The sequence below is a fragment of the Bombus fervidus genome, chromosome 8 (genome assembly GCF_041682495.2).
Source record: "Bombus fervidus isolate BK054 chromosome 8, iyBomFerv1, whole genome shotgun sequence".
In the NCBI taxonomy this organism is placed as follows: Eukaryota; Metazoa; Arthropoda; class Insecta; order Hymenoptera; family Apidae; genus Bombus; species Bombus fervidus.
Window position 1 is genome coordinate 3,948,723 of NC_091524.1, and position 24,153 is coordinate 3,972,875.

Sequence of the window (24,153 nt, forward strand, 5' to 3'; positions counted from 1 at the left end):
AGCGGCAGATAGAACGGCAGAGCTACCCCATTGCGACCCTTTTTGATCGAAAGTCGTGCATCGTTAGCGTAGCCTCGTAACAGGGGGAAGGAGCTAGAAAAAAAAGTTTAAAATGTTTGAGGAAGGGGTGTCTTCCCTTCTACCCCCTCCCTAGATCGTGAGGTGCCGGCAGTGATTGTATTCCTGCAGAATCCTTCGAAACGCGTGCTAGGTCCGTGCCACGCACCTTTTCGTACGCGTTCGCCTATTTGTGCGACGCCTCACGTACACGAAATCTATATAGTTGTGTGCGTTGGTACGTAGGAAGAAGCGTTTAGGCCCGGAATAGACGCAGATGCTTCGACAGGGAACGAACAGACGGACCCAGCCGGCTTTTTGGGGCGAGGAGGGGCGGATGGTTCATACATCGTGGACGTGTGTCTGCCATTGTGATTTTAAAATCGGCTCCCTTTTCTCTCCCTCCCTCTCTCTCTCTCTTTCTCGTCACCATCCCTCCCCTCGTTTTACACCCCTTTGATGTTGCGACGCTGGTATTACCAGCGTGGATTTTGGTCTCGAGTGTATCCTGGTTCGGTGGAGTATCTTTGATCTTAATGGAAAATGTTTGCTCCTGTTTGAACCCTGTCCTTCACAGTTTCCTTCATCACGATCGTTTACTCTCTTCCAGTGTGATCACAAGAAATTAATCTTGAAATTCCTATTTCCTGCGTGATATTAAATTAGTATATCTTCTTCATTGATTATCTTCGTCTCTGTCTATAAACACAAAAGGGGCGTATGCTAGTTCCCTGAAATCGTACTTCTTCACTTTGGTGTTGGTAACATTCGAACCTCGATAGGGATGCTCGACACGGTACGTCGACCACCAGCCGCAGGCATAAACATTCAGCTGTACTCACAAGAGAATCGAACGTATCCCCTGCATCGTCCGCTGGAGAGCTAGACACAGCGGGTAACGTTGTCGTCCTAACCTCAACACTCGGTTCTGCAATGTATCTATGGTTAGCAAAGAGTTTGAAATCGTTACTTTTACCACGCTGAGTGTTCTAGTTGATATATCGAAGGGGAGAAATCGAGAAGGGGTTGCGCGAGGTACCTCCCCTTTCGTTTTAAAGCGAAGGCAAAATGGCGTCGAGGAGCCGCAGGTTTCATGCAGATTGGCTAGGTGTCGATCGAAAGGAGTTATGTCGAAGGGTGGTATCTCGACAGTCCGTCCGCGGAGGGCGGTTTCGCGCTTGCGCTCACAACCCTTGCTTCTCTGTTTGATCCCCTCTGGCCTAGCCCCACCGATCGGCCCGGCTCTTTATTATTCACGTTTTTTATTGGTCGACGCTCAGGTAGCCTGTATTTACATAATGGCGATCCTCGTACGAACACACCGATTACGCTGTTGAATTATTGAAATATTCGAATAATTCTTATTCGTTTCGCGCGATTCCATTCCATTCCACGAATAGGAAAGAATTCGAGCGGCTCGTTAGACAATATCAATCTTGCAAATTCTTCTACGCCGAAGTTACTCGATCGTTCAACGTGTTGCACCATCGAATCGTGGAGGCGACCGCGGCGAACGTAGAAGGCAGGTCGTGGACGAAGAAGGAAAGTGCGTTTCGAGGCTCAAAGCGTTTTCGTGGACGCACGGAAAAGTGTACACAAGGGGTGGACGAGCGTTAAGGTAGCTAGAAGTGGCGAGAGGGGGTTGGCTTTATCGATCGCCAGTCTGACAAGGGCAACCAGCAAGAAATAGGGAAACCGTCCTCTGGCGATGAATGCCGATCCTTTGTCTTTCTCCTGCGACCGAAATGAGCTCCCTTTTTCGCATTCTTCGGCAAAGAAGGGGACACAGCATCTTTGCACGATATGGAGATGACGTGGAAAGAATTAATTCGAACTAATACGATTTCCGTATCGTAGTTTTATTTGGAATAGTCGATAGGCATGTATTACGAAGAGAATTTCGTTCGATATGGAGATTGACGCGTATGTCGAAACGATCGTAATCGAAATATTATCGGTCGCTATTTTGAAATATAAGTATCGTCGCGATGTCGATAGTAAAATATCGAGCACATTCTCGGGCGCGAGATCGCTCGATCGTGCGTCCTTTTTTATTCTTTCCGTTTTCTAATAAACTTGTAAAAGCGGCGCGCGCGTATTAGTATCATTATCTGACGTAAGTAGTAACGCTTGATAATCGGATACTTTTTCTAGATAAAGCCACGTTATTAGTTCCAGAGTAAACAGCATAAATTTTCCACTATAATGCGTTATCCTAATGAATCTCTCGAAGTAATTTAATTACCTCGATGCAATTAGCTTACATCGTTATCGATAAAAAGGGAAAAGTAAAATTCCCTCGTCGCCTCGGTTACCATCACCATTACGATCTTCCTCGTTCTATCCAATTCGTTCCTACTCTAGTGCACCGTTTCATCGACGATCCATCTCCTTCCTACTGCTCCGTTCAGTAATTTCGTTTGAATAAAGAAACAATTAACGCGATAAACGCGTGTACGATATCTCGAAATATTTTGACTGCCTTGCGAAACCTGATACTCTAAAGATAATGATAACAGTTCAACGCAACGTTGCTTCTTCAGCCTTGTTTCTTATTTTCTAGTTAAAATTTTCATACCACGTACGGCGAACGGCGCGACGATTTCGATCGCGATTGCGCGTCTCGAACGCGCGTACGTGACGCGATCGACCGACGCGTTTATCTTTGATCGTTCGGAATGCTGCGTGTCTCCATTATTGAAATTACGAAAGAACGAACAATCGACGATTCGAGATATCGTTTGCGTTTTGGGGACGACATCAGCCTTGTTGGTTCTTAGCCGAGACCCCACGAAGAAAAAGCATCGACCGATTAAAGGTCGTTCACACGTGCATCGAGAAAGGATTTCAAGACGCGTGCGTCGCGAAGTTTCCACGTAGATGCTCGTTCGTTATCTGCCCTGATGCTTCTAGTGACCCCTTTATCAGGGTTTTAGTCCGGCACGTGGCCAATGCTGCTTATCAGCGGAGACGACGACAGGTGGAGAAATTTGATTATCGCACGATATACCAAGCAATCTTTTCACACTTCCAATTTGCCTGTAATCATGAGATGGACGATGAACAAGAAAAATAGCTGTATTTACGGAGTCACGTCGCTGGTCGGCTAGACCACCAATCATACACGTGATTTTTATTGTTTCGTATTACAATTTGGTATTAAGAAAAATTGGAACTTTGTACTCTATGTAAGAATCCGTAAACACCGACGGATTTAACCGATGAATATCTCGATTTTATTAATTTCATAGAATCGTACTTACTATACCTCCATCGAGTTAAAATAAATGCAAAATTTTCAGTCTTATATCTACAGTACCGTGTCATAAATAGTATATTGTATTTGGCTACACTTCGATGGCCAGATAATTGTCACTAGACTCGAACGTTTTTTGTTTCAAACGCAGATCGATCGACCGATCATCGATCACCGCTCGAAAATTGTTTACCATTGAATTTGACTAATTACAAGATAAATCGTTTAGTTTGATTAAAGCATCTCCCCGACCCAAAATAAGCCTAGTTTATTCCTACATGAAGTATGCACAAAAGTCAGTCATCACTACATATTGGCAGAGTGCAAACTGACAGAAATAAAAGGAAAAGCACTAAGAAGAGCAGCAAGGTATGAAGGGAAAGCCATAGAATCAAAAAAAGAATTAGTAAAGGAGTGCATAAAGGAAAGAGAGAGAAACTGGAGAAATGGCCAAGAAGGGAAAAGAGCAAGAAAAGAAAGAAGGAACTAGAAGAAGTGAGAAGTGGGGGGACACAAAGGGAAGTAAGAGAAGAACAAGGAAGGACGACAGTAGATCAAATTATAGAATCCAGTCATCGTGGTCGACGCGGCGCGGTGCGATTTTAATTCAGGTTCCACGCGAGCGCAAATCGGCCGCAACGTGGAGCAATTTATTTATTGGAGAAAGTGCCCGAGGGCTCAGTCCTCCGTCGCAGCTCCTGTCCTAAGCAGGATTCAATTTGGTCACTGCCCACGATTCCACCTTCAAAGAGGAATCACCGTCGTCTATATAGGCGGGCCACCCTCTTCGTCGACGTGCACAGGCTCGGCCAGCGGCCTCCGCTATTAATCTTATATCGAACGCTTTATCCGCGTCCGCTGCCACCCCCTCTGGCCCCTTCCGGACTTCCCTTTTCTCCTGCATCCCCGTTGGCCGACCTCTTCAACCCTTGGACGAGCAGGAATTTTCAATTCTTTCGAGTACCGCGGCAAACCAGATTGCCCGAGGGCCTCGCCCCGCGACGTTTCGTTCGATCGACGAAATTTCACGTCCACCTGCACGATTCCGAGATGCGTTCAGTGAAATTGCGCGCTACGTGACGCCGCTAATGTCGCACAGGACCCTGCGAACAGGAAGTCCGGATCCCCGCTACGCGAGGAATTCAACGAAGAACGAATGGAATCGAGATTGGTTTAACAGAAAAGGTACAGAAGATTTTTAAAGGAATTTCAGTCTCGTCTGTAGGTTTTACGTATGGCATCGATGATTGTGTTGGGGCATTCCGGAGATAATTTGGGGGGGGGGGTCGTACTCAATTGCTCTGCACGCAAGGATTGTTCCTCCTGGATTGGATTAATCTTTGTAATATGGAATAGTAGAAAGGAATACTGAGTTATTTAGTATAATCTCGCCATGTTGTAATAAAACGATATCGTTGGAAACACCGAATTACCCATAATCGTATCGGTAGATTGTGGTTTTTAACGAATTTATGAAAAATTTGCATATATAATTACGAAAGTATACAAATTACTCAAAGCAGATGCACATTTTCGCTTAGATTCCATTTCTTTATCTTCGGTCGTAAAAATATGATTTTGTATAAATGATTTTGTAAAACCACGTATCTATTTTCCAATCTTACATATCCATTTTCTTACATCTTCAAAAATTAGTGAACATACGAGAATATCAGCGCATAGTTCCTTCAATTTTGAATCAAAATGTATTACTACCAGCTTCACAAACTTTCTAATTACATTCTTCTTTTCTTATCACCCTTTTACCCATTGTCCACTCAAGATGGCGAGGACAGGAAGAACGTGGATTCAGTTGGCGATTAATCGTACACGGAAATGGAAGGAGGTGGAAACGAGTAGCGGTCGCTTCTGGCAGGACATTGGCCAGGACGAATAAGTAATGTAGAGGTCCATTATGCTGAAACGGTGAAGGGTCTTCGAGCAGGGTCAGCCAATCCCCCGGAGGGCCGTTAAAGTGAAATACTTCTGAATGCAAGGTGGCTGACCGTCCCTCCTCCTTTATCCTTCCTCTTCTTCGATCTCTCGTTTCTTCCTGTTCCTGTTGGACCCTCGACATTCGTACGAGTCCATAGGTAAATCGTTGTTATCTGGACAGTGATAAACCCGTGAATGGAGTTCGCGCCTACTGGACGAATGAGCGAGGGGAATTTAGAGGGTGAAACCACCCTGCAGGCTACGGGATATCACCGATCGTCAAATAGATGGCTCTGTTTATGCGCATTGCTCTTGGTTCGCTGAGATTTTCAGAGTCTATTTTGAGGATATATAAAGTAGAGTTTACTGTTTCGGATAGTTCTTTATTGTGATAAATGAACACGACGTTCGTTAATTGATGCGAATAAAATTCTTCATACGAGTAACGCTTTCACTCTGCCGAGTAATAGCTCGTGTTTTTGATCTTCGTTTATACGTTTACTTTCCGCGCAAATAATAAAATTCGACGATAATTGGGACTTTTTAAAATTAATATAACATGTTTTAGTCGATAACAAATGCAATATTAATTCTATATACCTTTAAAACCTGCGTGCGTGTTTACGTACAGTAATTAACAATAGGTAACATTTTCTAGAAAATGAAGAAAAACGTCGAAGTCGGTCCATGAAGTACCAGGCGCGATTCTCGCGAATAGAAACGTAATTGAATTTTCCAGGGCGCGCACGCGAAAGTTGGTTTCGCCGCCCTCGAGGGGTGGTTCCGTTTGTCTCCGTATGCTGGAGGGGAGCATGCAAACACCACGAGATTAAAGGAACCGTCGTTCCATGCCGTAGTTCGAATCGTAGCCTGGAGACATGTCACTAGCCAGCAAACCCTCCTATAAATAATCCACACTCGATACACTAATATCTAACCGTGTAAATATATATGCGTATACGTGTAAAAGTTTCACATCCATTGGAATTACAATCGAAATTAATCGTTATTGAAGTACCGACGATATATTAATAAAACTCTATGCTAATGTTTCACGAGCGATCAGACTTTTTCGATTCACGGAGGAACGTGATAATTATCAGAGTCGATCAATTATTGTGCAACTCACGACGCGCCCCGTAATTAAAATAATATATTATTTAGAAAGGAATGCCTACGCGTAATATTCGATACTTTCATCCGTTCGCCGAGGAGTTCCAGAGGAAAAAGGAGCGTCCAATTACCGATATTATTACTAGTACTATTAATTAGAAAATGAAGATAGCTCGAGGTTACACCGATCGATCCTGAATAATTATCTTCGTAATCCTTGTTGCCTGTTAACTATACTCCTGGCACCATTCTACGTGCAAACGTATTCACCATACTAATTCATGTAAATCGATACACGACGAAATTCCACGAGAAATCGTTACGGATCGTCGAACAGTGGAAAAGTTCGACTCATTCCGATTCTTTCTCGCGTGGAAGTTGGCATAAGAATTGAGGAAGAATGGAGCGTCCACTGGTCGGCGCGAGGTCAGCGGCCATTCTCTGATGATATTGATTAGCCGACGCCCTTAGTTAGCGCCAGCTACACTTTCTTTCCTCTTCTCCGTGTCTCCCACAGTACTTTCCGCGAATGCTTGCCGTCCCGACCACCCTCCGTCGTTCGAATCGCTACGATGGACCTTGGTTTCCACTCTCTTCTCTTCCTTTCTTCTCTATCTCTTTTTCTCATTTACCAATACACGGGAAGTTCGCTTTCTCGCCCTCGTTAGCGAGTAGGGGCGCGAGATACCGATGCGATGGAGAGAGACGGATCGAGGCTAAATCATTCATCAAGCAAATAAGGGGCTGACTCACGTCTCACGCATGCGGGATTATATTTGCGTGCAGCTTTCGTCACGTATATTATAGTCAGGAAATCCTAACTTTCTCAATAATATTTGGGTTCCTAGATTCTTTTCAGGGGATAGAAAATGAATTCTCGATTTTATCCTACGTTTCGGAGTACAAATATCTGTAACTGAATATCTTTTTTTTTATCTATTTTGATTTTATCTATTTGATCATTTGAATAGGCATTGTTCTATGAATATAGTTGAATATGACAGAGTATAACCTACGAGTGAGAGTGCATTCGTAAACGAAAAGAACTTCGCCGATATTATAATAAAAAGTAATGCAATTGACTCGTGAAAGTTTCGTGCAAACAAACATGAAGTGTTAATGAAAAGCGTGTAATGGATGCATAGTAGAAAATTTGGAATTTCAGAGAATACGATATATCTCGTAGCGAGAACTGTCCATGTTGAAAGCGTTATATGTTCGGGGTGTAATTAGACACTGCGGACTGGAACAACATCCAGAGCCCGGCATTGTTCCCAGAAATTAAGGGAAACGAGGGAAAGCCGGGAAAACTGGCAGGAATAGGGGATTCGGAGGGTTGCTAATTACGTGGACTCTTGAAGGGGGAGAAGCCATTTTCTGCGCAGACACAAAGGCCCCAGCGTTATATTAATACAGCGAGAGGGGAAATTTCTTTTGCAATTTGATCCTGATGCTCGATAGTATTACTTGTCTGTAGGAATAATTTCTGAACGGTTGTTGCCTTGAATTAACAAACACGTAAATCGTTATTCGACTTATTATACGTACCGGTGTATATAGTAATATAGCCAGACGTAACGATCGCATTTAGCAATATTGAAAAGACAAACAATTTCGATAGGGACTAAATAAAGTTTGAAATATTTAAGACAGCAAATTAATGCTAATTTTTGTGTGTCTTTCGCAGGTAAAGTTTGGATAGGCGATAACGAGGTCGCGTGGCGGACCGAACAGTCTTTCAAGAGGACCTCACCCTTAAATCCTTGTACCACCACGACTACTACGACAACGACAGGTGGCGGAGCACCGGCACACCCCCACCTGTCACCACCTATTGCCGCCCCCGTAACCACTCCCGATCACAGAAGTCCCAGCAGTCTGCACGTAAAACTCGGTATTTCTCCTGGTAAGTGAAAATGTTAAGTTTCTCCAAAAATTTGTCGACTCCCCACGCCTCAGTACTAATGTGGGTTAACTATATTTCTTTTATCAATCGTTTTATTTTCTCGTAAAAATATCATAGAATCACCCGGGAATTTCATTCTTTAAACAGTTAACTTTGAAATTTTAAGATTTAAAAAGTAAAACAAGGCAGCGAATGATATATTAAAATAATTGTTATTATTTAAAATAAGGCTGTTTCTGACGAAAGAAAAACATTCACGCGGTTATATCCAGATACGAATTTTACTATGAATAGATACCAGCAGAAGGTAGTTAAGTGCTAGGTAAAACGATCGGGCAAATCCACATAACTTATGCTTGCAAATACGCGATAAGATCGATCCCGACGCGATCCACAGAAGAAAGAATCACTCCGATGGAGAACGGTGGCAGCACTCCGAAAAACCGGAGGGTCAGCGGCTTAAAACGGTCTTAAAGCGGGGCTCTTTAAATAATGCAATAAGCTTGATGTCATTTGCCGGACAATGGGAGTGGGGATATTCCTTTTAGGGAAAGGTCCATCGAAATTGTCCCTCGCAGGTGCTCGCTTCCGACCCTCGCAGACGGCTCAGCCAATCACGATACCTCGACTGGTAATGCTCGTCCTGTTTCTGCTTGTGCCAATAATTGTCGACAATAACCATTATTATCTTTATGTAGCATTACTATGTTTCTTTAGCAAACTTAACGAAATTTATTAAAGTATATTTTATCTTCTTACATCGTAAACTTTCCGAAAGTAAGCAATTTGTTCGAGCAAGTAAGTACAAAGTAGGTATTTACGTGTATATTAACATTTCTCAAAGATAATTAAATTCATAAATTTTTAATCTTAGTAAGACATTAGGTTACTTTAGTATCCCATACAGAGATTATATTTGTCTAATTTTATACACTTCTGAAATTACACAGGAAAACAAATGGCATAGTAAAACTAAACGGTAAAACAGTTTAAATATCTTGTCATTTATGTCAAGGAAAGATTCTTCCTCTAATAGCTTCACTTTGTATGGAATATTATTAAGTTCTAACCATCTTCGAGGGATAAAACCGAGGAACTTTCATTCTTATCGTCGTATCGAAATACTGTGTTTTAGTCATAAAATGATATCAGACTCGAAAAGTTATCCACGTTTCCCCCTATGATATTCATATATTCTCGTCTCTAATTAGATACCACGATAGAAAAAGATAGGTAGAGCGGAATAATCGTAGATTATTGCCGGAGGCGTTGCGTTGGAAGTGCGGCATCGCATCACGCCGCTATCGATCCGTACCGGAAGACGGTCCAACAACGTGAAGGAACTGGAGGAAGGCGAATTCGCTCCGTTGCGTTCGAACGGTGGCTTCTTTCGTTTGCTTAAATAAACATTGCTCGAACAATAGCGTGGGGGCCCCGATCGGGGGCCTCTTTCGCTGTAGGTAGTTGCCGCGAACGGGAAACCAATGGAGGGAGCCAGGGCTGAATCCTCTTCCTCTTTTTCCGTGGAAAAGAGAGGAAGCGGCATGTTTAATGCATCGTTCAACATTTCCATGTCAAACATCGCTTTGACTCGCGGAATTTAAAACCGTCTGGCCGGCGCACACACCAACGTCCAGCCAGGCGATACGTGTGTGCGAGCTGATGGGAAAAACCGGCCATCTTTATTTACCGTCGAGCCGCCGCTGGACAAGGTGCGCCGAGGCTCGATAAGGGCACCGATCGATAAGGGTCGAAAGTTGAAAGCCGCGTGGTTGTAACGCGAGACGACCTAGCGTCTTCGTTCGTCGTTTGTTAGCTCGTCGGGATGTTTTCGAGGCTGTGTGTATATAAAACGACGTCTCGCGTTTTTTATACTTACGAACATTTATAATTTTCGATATTTTTCACGTTTTTACTCAAATTTAGACACGTAAGCGGATATTAATGGCAAGCATTTTGTCGAGCGTCTTGAATTTTTGCATTCAAATTGAGAAAAGTGGTGACAGAGGATACTTGGTAGTTGTAAAGATAAAATGTACTTCGTTATCCTCTCCTTGTTTAGAACGACTCGTTGCTTTCGAACGATGGTAATTTTTTAGTGTAAACCCGAAGATCGGAAGAATTGTATCTTTGCATCGGTATACTTTATCAAACGTCTATAGACATTTAAAAAGGAACGAAGGGCAATATAGGAGTGGTATTTCGATCGTAGTCTCGGCTTTAAGAGCGGATACAGGCCAAAGAGCGCGGTCCTTCCGAGTCTATTTGCCTCGCAAAGCTATCCCGCCTAGCTGCCAAGTGTGTTTATTCGGTATATCAATAAGGACGAAGTGGACGAAAGCGAGGACGAGGTTCCCCAAGGGTTTCGTCCTCTTTCGTTGCTCGTCTCTCTGCCGGACAGCTTGATAACATTATGTTTCTTGCGCCGACATATGCACTGGCCGGTTTTTGAAGAATGAGGGATAGAACCCTAAAACGTTGTACCGCACCCACCGTGGACACATGTTGAAACGATGATCCTTTCGCCTAGGAAATCGGTATGAACCCCAAAATGGATCTGTGAAAATCAATAAATCATTGGAATAATTAAAGAAATGGGTCGGGGGTCCATAACTCTATCATAAACTAAAAAAAAAGATAAATGACTTTTTCCTTGTTAAGGTTCCTTGTAAAGGAAGTTTAACGCTTTTTATAGATATCCATATGAAATGTCGAAGATTATGCCGTAGTTATGGACTTGCGGTTGATCGATATATAAATTTTTATAAGAGTAAACGCACCGTTCTTCCGATATATCATCCATCAGGACGACAATTCTTTGAAGCACGTATACGCTGTAACCATAGCCTTCCTTGCTCGTTAATTGGTTATTGAAGCCAAACAAAAGATAAAATTAAGAGGCACGCAGAGGAATTACGGACAAATGCCTTTTAAAAAGTAATCTTTGAAGTCAGTGAACTGTATAACGTAGTCTCGTAGTGTGTAAATTACGCTGCCCGGTTACGGAAGGATCCTTTCTTGCCGCTCTCGGATGTATCTCTCCCCTGGGACTATCATTCTTCTCCCTGGGCTCACCCTCTTCCTCGTAAGGTATTTAAATTCCTTTTATTTGGTCAAGCCCGGTCAAATTATTTCGCATGCCAATTTATCTCGGCATATTCAATACCAAATAAGAAAAATACATGTTATTCGCTTCGTAATAATCTATCATGTCGTCGATTTGAAGTTGATGGTTCGATGTACTTAATCTTCGAAATATTTCGAAGAACTTTTCGAAATTTCCCCGGGAACGTGTTTCAATGACGGTACGAGGTCGTTCGTATCTCCATTTTACCGTGTAGTTTGAAATATCGAGCAGCGGCCATATGCGAGCCAATAACCACGGCTACGCGTCGCTGGTGTACGCGAACGTTTCATATACGGCGGCGCAAGGGACGCGTACGGGGAGAGAAAGGGTGACCCCGTGAAATATTGGCTACATAGATTTCAACCATTATTGCCGCGTGTAAAACACGGCGACATTTGGCGCTAAATCGATCAGGCTGCTCGCGCCGCGTCACTGCTCCACCCGCGAGGGGCCAAGAAACTTTTGTGGATTGGCAGAATACTTTGCAGTCTATCACGTCGATTCTCTGATATATTATCGCTGATATAATATTACCTGTTGACAAGAAATTAGGGACAGTCATGTGCATTGCTTTTATTATCTTCTAACAAATTAGAGATTAGTCGATACACAAAAGTATTGATTTATTTTCATTGAAAGAGAAAAAACGACATCGAGCGATTAAAGGTGATGATTTGAAAATTATCAAGCGTTTTCTACACGGTTATGATTATTAGGTTGCAGACGTTTATGCAAATTTGTATTTTTAAGAACATAATTAAAGAAATGCAGAGATTTATTTAACCCATGAAATATAACGGGTACACTACGCTTTCAACGTCTTATATATCTTTGCCTATCACATGCAACATGCGTTCTATGCATTATTGCAGCTATAAATTTCCCATGGATACATAAACATTCACAGTCTAATAATCACAGAGTATTCTAAATTTCTTTAGATATGATGTTCAGCGACGAAAGACTGCGATGAAACGCCGTGAATGGTCGTTGCGGGGCGCTATGTATTTATGGAAGGCCGTGTGGCCGCGGCCTAAGAATAACAACGGATAAAGTATTCTCGCCATGAATATTTCGTATCTTCTATGGGGATCTCCCAGCTCGAACGTCGTTCAAATTGAATTCTGATTTAACTGGCCGCGTCTTGCCAGCACAGAAATATCCTTTGCGCGGTACTGGCGTCGCTTTCAGAAACGAACAGAAAGAGGAAGAGGAAAAGGAGAAGGAGGAGGAGGAAAAGGAGGATGAAGAGAAGGAGGTGAAAGAAGAGGCCACGGGTTCGGGGATCGATCCTTTACGTAGGAATTTCCTTCGAGACGAGAATCGAAGGGAAAGATCTACGCGGCGAGTTTCGCAGTTTCCGCTAGCTAACGCTTTCTGTATTTTTCTCTGTCTCTCTCTTTTTCTCATATAAGTTATGTGATTTATCGTCACGCAGTTAAGAGCCCGGATTTATAGTGACCGAAGTTGCACCCAAGTTTTATGGCCGGTCGAATTGTTTCGAACTGCGCTGAAAGCTCTCTCCTTCGCCTTCGAGCATGTTCTCGCGCGATGAACAAGCTCGAAAATTCAATTAAATCGAGTGTGGGACGTTCCCAGTTTGACGTTGGTGCTTTGCTTGCAAAGTCCCAGCTAAGGAAAAATACGTTTATTCGAGTCAACTAAGCACGGAACAATCAAACTTGTCGTATATTACGAGACACTGTTAGTCTTTGATATAACGGAGAATGAGGAAATATTATCAATTACTTGTAGCAAAAAAAAAAAAAAAAAAAAAAAAGAAGACCAAGAAGGAGAAAATATAGTGTTATAAGAAGAGAAATAGTGTCACATAAATGAAGGTTCTATATAGGTAAATATCCGATATAGATAATAGCATCTCAAGATCGATGGAATTCGCGCTTTACTTCTTTCTTATCAATAATGTGTAGTATGTAAGGATGCAGAAAGATCCAAGTGCCGAATACCATAATACGTTAAATCAGCGTTTTATGCACGTTGATCCCATGAACTGATCGTTCGAGCTTCATGGCGGAAAAAAATGAGATGCACGGCGGTAATTGATGACCCGCTTTAATAAACCGAGAGACATCGTTGCGGCAGAAAGCTCGAGGCAGTCGCGTGGACTCGAGGCGCGAGCAGCTGCTCGCCGCAAATTAGTATGGGGCTATAAACGATAGCGGTTTCGACAGTGTCCGAGTAATGTGTGGCTTGCATCGGTAGTTTAATTAAAGAGTTAATTAGGTTACGACAAAGTCGCGTTATTTCCCTCGAGAATTTATCTACAAGTCGTGTTACGTCCTCGTTCTGTTTCCTCGTGAAACATCGTTCGCATTGTTTGCATTTTCGCATTATCGCATAACAATTCAGGTTACGATTTCTCATTAAACATTAATAAGCGATCTCTTGGAAAACACACACATATCGATCGTGATATTTATGCAATAGCGTTGTACGTATTGTTCACAAGCCAACGATTTTACAGCATATTCGGAGTGGAGTCGAAAAGAGATCGCAATTATCCCAAAAATTTATAATAACGCGAGATTTACCATAATTAATCGATTACGCCTGGACGTGCGTTGGCTCGCGAGGTACCACGCTAGCCGAGGGGATTTTTTTCAGATCATAATTTTAGATAGGCCGCTCGCCGTTCCCGCTGACGCAAATGGCGGCGTGTAGGCAAATTGAGGTGAGATTGGAGGTCAGCGCGATTCACCGGCCGCGGCTCGCCGCCTTGTGTACCGGGCGATACAAAAGCAATTTGCAACTTTGCTTCCCTTTATCTTAATTCTTGTACGAAAATCTTGGAGAGAAGCAAAGAATAAAAGCATGAAAGCAAACACTGAGAGAAATAATGTTTCTTTTCGCATCGCTACAGACGATGTTATCGCACGCCATTTTATGATACGATGTTTAGGTTCGTATGAATTTCGAGTAGCGAAAAGGAGATTACCGCGGTCGAGGAAACGATAGCGGGAGAATAATCTGCCGTAAGACGGTTCACTCATCAGAATCGTAGAACAGGATCCAGGGATGCAGATTAGCGAAAGAGACAAGAAACACGCTTCTATCCCTGTGGAACAGCTATTAACATCGTGATCGCCGAGGCTTCTATTAATAGCGAACGGAGAAAAAGGTCTGGCGGAGGATCGATTATTTTCTTGTCTCGGTTAACGTCACCGTTAAGTTCACCGGGATACTTCTCCGACGTTGTGCACGCGTGATGACTCTATTTTACCAGGGGGTAGCGCCTTTTTACACTTTCTAAATTACCCGAATCTCCTTTAAAACTCAGAAAGAAACTGAAACAAAGCGAAGGAAACTAAAAGAAACTGAAATTTCGCGAGAGCGAAGCATCATAGAAAATTATATCGATACACGAAGCGTTTCTGGATGCATGCAAAGAGAGTAGATAAGAAAACGACGCGATAAAAATAAAGAAACGAGTCTTGGAAAGTTGTCCGCCGCTCTATTCGAGCTTCCTGCGATCCAGCGGATGCGCGTGAATACGTAACGAACCGAACCATACTCTCACGTGTTTCCTCCGCGTCTGACAGCCTCTGTCCAAAGAGAAGCCATGGAAGATAAACCGAACTACTAATTAAGCCACCAAGACCGCTAGAGGAACCCTCGACTCTTCTATCCTGAAACGTTCGATGCGTGGAAGCACAGGCTAATTCCTCGTCTTTCCTATCACTGCATCAATCGTGGCTCGATTCAACGGGATTCCACGGCTGAAACTGGCCTCTGCCAAATCGAGTAACGCAATTTCGATCGGACCCATGGACGGCGTTAATATTAATGATCGTGCCCGACCACGTATTCCAGGATTCGTTTTCTTTCGACGTAGCGTTGATTTATGGGGCCATGGTTTTGCGCTGGTGTCTCGTCGGCCAGTCAAAAGAAGACTACCGTTTATTGATCAAGATTTATCGATATGATGGAAATATTTCTTTGAGCGGTTACTAAGAAGCAACGTTCATCGAGGATACATTAGCAAGATACCTTAACCATGTTGTGTACGTTACCAGGAAAGTAACGAAGAATTTCGAGCATGATGCTCATATTTAATTCGATCTCTGGATTTCTCATTTTCCACGCTGTACGAAGGATGAGGAAGGAATCACCCGGTACGTGAATCGGCGCGAAGCACCGCGTAATACCAAGGGATCACGGTGGACCGGCTAACGTGATTATTATAAAGTCAATACGTTGCTAACTCATCAGCCGGCTCCGCCCTCTAACAGCCCGGTAATATGCACCGGCCAAGAAGTCAGTTACGCTCTATCAGTGCGCTCTTTCTCTTTCTTCTTCCACTCCCTTGTTTCTTTCTCTCTCGATCTGACCCTTTTCCCTCTCCTCCATCGTACACACATCGCGTCTCTTCGTTTCGTTGCTCTTAACTTTCTTCGTTGGCTCGACGACGACGTAGCGTCGTTCGGTCTCGCTTCATCGAGATGGAAACACCAAGTGTGTCTACCTACGTCGAATAGGCACGTAAGTACCGACCTACGCGTGCAACCTACCGTACGTATAACCTACCTTCGGCCTGCTGTTCCTCTCTTACTCTTTCTTCTTTTATCTTTTTCTTTTCCTCTTGTTCTCTCGCTCTTTCCATCGTCCGCTTTTGCACGTGCAATACACGCTCCGCGGTACGGCACGACGTATCTGGCGGATCTCGAACGAGCCGCACGAAATCGCTGCCTGCAATTACCCCCGAGAAATATATTACTTAAGGATTGCTCGCTAAGAACGCAGACGATAAGGATGCTTCCACGTCCGGCGATCACGGTCCCCCGCGTGAACTCGCACTACGTTCGACTCTCCTCACTACTGGTTCGTTCCAGGTTTCCTCTGCGTAGCGGGTAGGTTTAATGGGCTTCGATCCTGCGTGCATCTTGGCTTCGGAGTGATGGTGCCTCTTGTAGGAAATCGGAGAATTTGAATCCTTTGGCGTTCGGCATTCTCTGAATTAGTCAGCTGCACGGTAGCTAGTTTAGAAAAATTTGTCGATGAAACAGAGTCTAGAATTTTTATTTCCGGAAATTTCTTCGGTCAATTCGTACCGTTGAGTCATATGTACAATATAAGTGATTGAAGTAGTCTGCATTAGATTTGAGTTTAATTAAAAAAACTAAAATGTATATACGAGTGCCATTGATTAACACTATCGTATAATCCGCTCAACGAGTCTCCTAAAGCTTATACAACCATCGATACACGAATCGTTCGTCTTTGACTCAAATTTAGCGCCTCGGTCCTCGAGATCCAGCAGTACTCGAAGAGTAGCGCGATCTATGGAAACGATCGAGGGTTATCGGGTAGTCTCGTCTCTGTGATAAATGCGTGCAGTACAACGTGCAACCGATAACGTAATACGCGAAAAGGGAAGAAGTAAAAGAGACGAGAGGGGCTGGAGTGTCTGTTACACGCTTTACGGACAGCAAGGAACGCGTTATTACAGCCAGCTAGAGGTGCCGTGCGAGGGGAGCAGTGACTCTTTTCCCCGGCAACGCGAAGTTCAAGGTCCGTCCTGGGTTGGGTCGTTTCATTCATTCGCGTTGGATAGCGAGCTGTGTGTGGTTGCCCCAGCACGTTGAGGAACTCGTGCGCGTTACACGCGGATATAGATCTAGTTGCAATTTTTCGATTCTATTTGTCGGTATAAATATTTTATAATTGCTTCTGCTACACACACACACACACACACACACACATTCTCTCTCTCTCTCTCTCTTCCTCTCTCTCTTTTGAAAGTTTGAAAGCAACTTGGAAACCTTGTTCGTACTTTCTAGCGTAGATTTCTGGTTCACAGGAAAGGTACTATTCACAAGATAAATGAAGTAAACTTTACCGCAATATCCTTCCTTATTTCATTTTAAGTTAAGGACCAAGAATTATTCACGGGCTCACAAGGTGTTCTAAACAAATTCCATGTCATAAGTAAATTTCATAAGTATGTTTTTTTCTTTCGTTTCAAATTAGAAACCAAAATTCATATTCAAACCCTAGCAACATAGAAACTTTTCATCTTGGAAACCAAAGATCATTGCTCGGAAAATCTAATGAAACTTATCGTTCGAACAAATGCTTAATATATCAAAGATAAATAACAAACGTCAAACAGACAGATTGAACACCTAAGTTCCTACCGAAGCAGCAGGTTGAACGGCAGACGCGAGAAAGTTTGACGAAGTGTTCGCACTTAGGGAGCGTGCGTATGGACAGGTTTCCATGGTTAATTTCGCGAACACCGCGGCGATCGCGGCCCTCCGCGCGGTCAACATGCACATGACGACGCTCGTGATGCAACAACATCCTCTCACACATCCTTCGATCATCTCCTATATACGAAGTCCATCGTGGCCAAACGGAGAGAGATGAATTGAACGAACCGCGTGTCGGTGATGGTGTATAGACGCGTGTGTGCTCGGCCGGTCTGTGCAGGGTCAGAGGTTAAGCGGCGTGATTGAGTCTTGCTTACAAGGAGCCGCCCTTCGTTGCTGCTCTCGGTTCCTACCTTCTTCTTCGTGGGGAAGGAAACCATAATGCAATTTAAGCCATAATGCTTGACTTTAAATTGAAAAGATTGCCCGGGGGATGCGAGGGAGCCCGACTATCGTAGCGGCCACGGAGGCGGTGGTGCTGATTCTGTGCTGCGGTTCCAGCACCAGGAGGATGAGGTCGCTTTCAAGGAGGGATGTATCCATTCTTCCACCTCGTTTCTGCGTTTTAACACACAGGCTTGGAAAACGCTGCATGCGCGTGATGCGGTTTTAAGCAGCTTACGTCTAGCTGACCACTAGACGAACAATCCCTTGTGTTCGATATTAACTCTTCTATGTTCTTTCAGTCATTTTCGACTCTTAGAAAATTTCTTAACACATTAAACGTCTTTTTCTCGGTCGAAACGAAAGTAAGGTTGGCACATAGAAATTCAAAGACTTCGTTGATAATTATGCTTCAAGAAGATTCTACCAGAACGCGTTCTGTGTTTCTTTCAAAAAGTGCATCGCATAAATTCTTATACGGCGATGTGTGAAGAAGAGAACGCGTCTTTTTCACGCGTGTACCTAGCAACTACACGTCTATGATCATGTTCGCGCCTAGGTTGATCGACCTTTACACCTTTCGTAACCGCATGGTCACCACTTTCAGACGTGGACAACGGTGATTAGCGTGAATCGTTACCTTCGCGTAGAGCGTACGTTGTTTGAACGCAGCAGATGGTCGACTTCGATTTAAAGATTTTTAGAGATCGGGACGAGATAGCTTAGCTGTTTTTCCAAGTTGATTATTCTAGGATGAATCTTTGCTCAGATACGAAGGATGATAAGGGAAATGGTTGGGTTAATTGCAGTGAAAGAGAGAAGAGAGACCGATTATTCCTAGTGAAATTGCAACATCAGCAGGTGTCGAAGGAAAGGAATTTCCGGCTGCAAGTTTCGGAGATCTAATAATTTTGAGCAAGGAGTCGAACTTGTTCCCTCGATTGGCAAACTTTGCCACGCGGTCCCGCTGACCAGTGGCCATCTGTTGGGTCGTTGCTGTACTGGTTCTACCCTTCTTCCCCTTCCCCTGCCTCGCCTCCCTCCAGCTTACATTTCCAATCAATAACCGATTGAACAACCCCCTCTCAACCCCCATCTGTTAGCCCCTCGCATTCCTGCAAGCAAACGGCCAAACAGTCCTGCGTTCCGCGACTCGAGCATGTTGCTTTTCTTGTCCCTGGTGGTTCTCCGAGAATAACGAATACATAATTGTGCGAAGAATTGTGATCGATGCTGGTTGATGGAAGTATTATATAAATTAAATATCTTTCAATGGACGTAAAGAATTTTTAATAACAAGACAATTGGTCTCCAGATACGGTAATTGGAATTATTATCGTAAAGGACAGAGAAGTCCAAAAGTAATATATTTTGTAAAAGTTCTTTCAAATTTTCAAGGATGCACTGCTGCAAATCTATAAAGTTCCCGTGGAAAATTTTTTCAATAATTCTAGCGCCAACATACAGTCACAGGAAAATAGAATATTGCAAGAAACTGTAAAATATAGTCGTCGATTTCAACATACGTCTAATCTTCATTCCATGGATCTCTCTAAAATTTCTTATTCGATAATTCCAAACACATCTATAACGAAGGGTCAGATTTTCGAACAGTAGGGATCTATAGATCGTAGGTCCATTTTTTCGAAGATCAAGAATGGTGAAACAGGGTGGTTGGGGGTGTCGAGACGATAAATCAGATAGGTGGCAGCAGCTGGTGCTCGGGAAATTGCTTGGCCATTGTATCGGGACGTGTTATTTTGGAAAATCATCTCTCGGCTCTTTGCCTGCTAATTTCGGTGGGCCTTGTGCCCGAAATTATTACCTACTTCCTGGGTCGCGGACCTGCCGGTGGTCGGCAACCCTCGGCTCGGGCATATGGAATCCGGTTATGGACAGCCTATCGGGTTTCTTCCGACAAGCTTCGTTTTGCCGTTAATTGCGATCGCCTTCCTTTAGTTTCCCTGTTTCAACAATATTTTCACTACATTGAACGTTCTAACGACCTACCATTTTCTGGAAAAAATTTGGAAAATTGTTGTCGGAACCGTAATTGATAAATAGGTATCTTTTACCATCGACTTTGTTAGATTTTATTTCTTGCTATATTTGCTAGATTTAACGATAGGGCAAAGTCTTAAGCTATAAATATTTCTTTTTACCGGTTTATAAACATAAAGTTAAGGGTTGAAGGGATGTCCAAGAGAAATGGACTCCTCGATGGGAGCGTAGATTCGCAAATATTGCAAGAACAAAATATTCGTAGTTCTCTTTAGTTACTTTACATTTACTTTACATTAAAACCCTTAGTTACCATTAGAAAAATAATTATTTGCTTCGACCATAATCTTTTCCGATTTGTACGGTTTTATAAATGTTACCGTAATTATGGAACTGTTTTCAAAAATCCAAACGTCCTGAGACTTCAAAGTTCGCCGCCACTAAATATTAAAAATTCCAGCAAATATCTAACAGGTCTACCGGGCCTTTACCATTCACGGGTCTCCCTTGTATTTGCCAAATGCATAGATATGTAAATTCACATTTTGCCGGCTGAATGAGGCGGACTGTTGAAAAATATCGGGAACTATTCTCGTGGAAAGCCGACAGAAGGCTACGCGTATCTGAAACGTGGGCCTGACGGTAATGAGAGTCTTAGAGATCTTTGGAACATGCCACCACATTAGCATGTAGAAGGATGTGCCGATCGGGCTGCACAGATTTGGAATGGAAGATCGAAATCATTTTGGTCTTTTCAGGTAGCCTTATGAACTCATTAGGTAGTCTTTGTGGTCGTCTTTTCAGCAGTTAATGGACCGACGTTGTTTCTTTTAAGAAATCCCCAAAGATTCTCGAAAGGCTATAATTTGTTCCGTTGCCGAAATTACAAAAACCATAGATCATTGTTTTTCATGAACTTGCATATTTGGAGAATAGGAGGTCGCAATATTACATTTTCTCGATCAGTTCCACATTTATTTTATTTTCCCCGTTTCATGGAAAACACGGTCGTGACCCTTAGTGTGCTCGCATCATAATAAGGGTATAAACCAGCCCGTACGAGTCGGCGAAAATCTGCCCTCTGACCCCGCTAACCTCTACCTAGAACTACGACGGACGAGCAATACTGTTACACAATGACGCAGACCACTGTACCCTAGGCTGGCTTGACCCCTCTCAACACGAGGCAATAAGAGAATCCTGGTAGAAAATTCGTGTAATCGTACCTGCCCGTCTTATCGTATCTTTCATCTTCTACAATCAGGCCAAATTACGAGAAATAGTTTCAACAGAAAACGCATGCTTTCCCCTTTACGTTCATAACAAACGAGTTTAATATATCGAATCGCATCGTATGTATACCCGACCCAATCAATTTACCCACGAGTTCCCCGAATTTCACGCCAGAGCAGAATTTCTGTTTTCGAGAAATCGGCGTTAGCCACACGACCGTTCAGTTTCGAACAATCTGCCAGCTTCCCGCCCGGAAATTTGTCCCAGTCGAACCATTACCGTAGGCACAATTAAAGCCAATAATTCACCAAACCAGGGGGTAGTCCAGTTTCGAGATCAACGGATGAAAGGGCGAAGTGTCCACGTTCCAGATTTTCGAGTGTGTCGATTCTTCCCCTCTCCCGAATCGGACGAGTGGCAGCCCCGCACACACGCGCCAGTTTAACAATAATGGTCACTGACCATTGGCCATCCCTGAATATTCCAAGCCCGGACGATGATTCAATCTGACAATGGACCGTTCGTTCGGACAATGCTCTGGTCAAATGCACTATCGGCAGCAAACGGTGGATGGGGGTGGTTGCAAAATAGGGGCGGCGAATGGACCCTTACGTTGCTCTCTCCCGCTGCCCCGTTGAAAGCGTGGGTGGCTGAACGGAACGCGGCCTTTCATTTTTCTCTCGCATTTTCTTTCGAGAATGCCCGGTGCTTCTCTTTCTCTCTCTCACACACTCTCTCTCTCTCTCTCTCCCTCTCCCTCTCTGAAAATTTGCTCGATTCTGAGTCTGATCGATCTTGAACATAGAGAGGCTACGAATGATATATGTCGCGTGACCGGATGGAATTCGGAGCAAGAGATGCGGGCCATTTTCCAGCTTCGATGCTTTTTTCAGGTTCGGTTACTTCTTTGTAATTGAGCTGAGTTGGGAGTAAAATCGTATCGACTGGTATGATTTCTATTTGCTTCAGAAATATATAGTAACGATTTGCACAATTGAATTAATTTTCGTTTGTTCCCCATTCGTTCGCCATTATTTATATGTTCAACTTATTTTCTTGAACTTTCTTTAACGTATTAAAGGTTCATCGTATAAAACACGTTCATGAAAAACTCTAAGAATTTCTGCTCTTTATTATCCCGATACAAGTAAAACACTGCGTACGATAACAGTATAGGGGAAATTGGTAATGAGGTGCTTGATTGTTTGATTAGAACCCCACCGAAGCGCTTGCTGACGTTGGCCCACTTCGTAGGTCGGTGATAATTGAGCCAATAATTAACCGAGTTAGATAATTTGCAGATCGATCCGGGTGTAAAAATGATTGTGCCCCGGCGTTAGCCGCTTGTACTTTTTTTAGACAACTAGTATTTATATCAGCGAACCGTGGGAAGGCCAATTCCATCGCAATTGCTCAATCAACATTTACAATAACGATCATCAAAGTCGAACAGCCGGGATGAACATAAATTAAGACGTTGCTAATGAAACAGCCACTCTACCATACTTTCGCTAAGTTAAACTTTCAAATAAACTTTCTAATAAAACGTTATTTAACGGTCGATTTACTCCCAAAATCTTTCCTGACATTGGGCTCGCGAAGATTTACAGGCAAATAACTATTTGCAAATGTAGATTTTCGTAAGACACGGAAAGCCCATTTAAAATCTTTGTATGTGTAAGAAAAAAAAATTTACAACGTCCTTACGCTTGATCCTCTATGTCAGGGACGCAAATTTGCTTTTTTTTTTACCTTTTTTTTATTTGCTTCTTTTACCGAGGAGGTTGCTCTCTAGTTTTACGACTTAATGACTCCCTCGAACGACGAGGCATTCAGAAATTCCAATGAACTGTGCCGTAGTTCTTTCTTTTTTCTTTTTCTTTCTCCCTTATTCTTCTCTTTGTTACCAAACACCCTTTATTTCGACGAAAGGGCTGAGGGAATAATCAGCAATGGAATTTACTCCGAGACGAGACTACGCTCATGGTCGTTCTTCCGTAACTTCATTCGATCGTCTACGATTTGTGGAAATCATAGTGCTGCCTGCCGTCTTCATACCATCACCAAAATACTAAAGAAAATTCTAAGCATACGCAGTGAAGTTGTTTTCATGTGAACTCCGTGTATTGTACATAACAAGTGAAACTTTAGTTAGTGTCCGGCAAAATATAGTGTCCGAATAATTATCCGTAATTAACGTCTTCGAACAACTAAGCTCCTATTGCTCTCATATACAGTCGTTAGAATCTTACTCAAATTAAAAGGGCAGGACAATTGTACGACCGTCGAAAACCGGGGCGATAGAAAGAGGGAAGAACGTTTCTATAATTCAGCACAGTAGCTGGCGAGACGTGGATCGTTCGGGATCGAGGATCAGGGGCGGATAATGTATGTACCCTCTGTCGAACACGACGAGAGAGAAGAGTGCTCTAGAGAGTGGCACGTACCGGATCTCTGTCTCCTCGCTTCTCTCTCTTCTTCACACTGGTATTGCGGAGGGTTTGCGGGGGTGCACCTCCACGGGCCAGCTGAGAAGAGGGGCAGCGCTGACCAACGCGAACGGACAGCTCTTGGCTCACCAGTAGACAAGTTGCCCCCGGCAGGCCAACTTGGGGAACCCCTGGTTTTTCCAAATATATCAACTACTCACTGAACAAGTTATACACGTCGATTATTCCACAGCCTAATCTCAATTTCGATAGTGAATTGGTGAAAACTTCTTTCTCTGTGAAGGTGACATCGATCAACAAAGGTCAGGAGTCTTGTTCGTATATTTAATTATTGAAATTTTTGTAATTTTTGTGTGAAAAAAGTTACGAAGTACGACGTGTTATTGAAGAAGAAGTTCGTTCCTGTCGAGACGAGAAATACGTATTTCACGGGAAGATTAATATTACACAGAAATTATTTCAAAGGGTTTCTAATGGTTGTGGGAATCTGTCAATTTGGAAGCAAGAGGAAGATGCACGCG

The 24,153-nt window shown here is 43.2% G+C and overlaps 1 protein-coding gene across 3 annotated transcripts in view; it reads left to right on the forward strand.

The window, feature by feature from the left end:
• LOC139989827 (uncharacterized) overlaps positions 1–24,153 on the forward strand; it is a 126,069-nt gene that overhangs the window by 57,513 nt on the left and 44,403 nt on the right. For all 3 annotated transcript variants that reach the window (XM_072008472.1, XM_072008474.1, XM_072008473.1), the window contains one exon: positions 8,049–8,267. In XM_072008472.1, the coding sequence (XP_071864573.1) occupies positions 8,049–8,267 (219 nt within the window). The remainder of the gene's footprint in view (positions 1–8,048; positions 8,268–24,153) is intronic.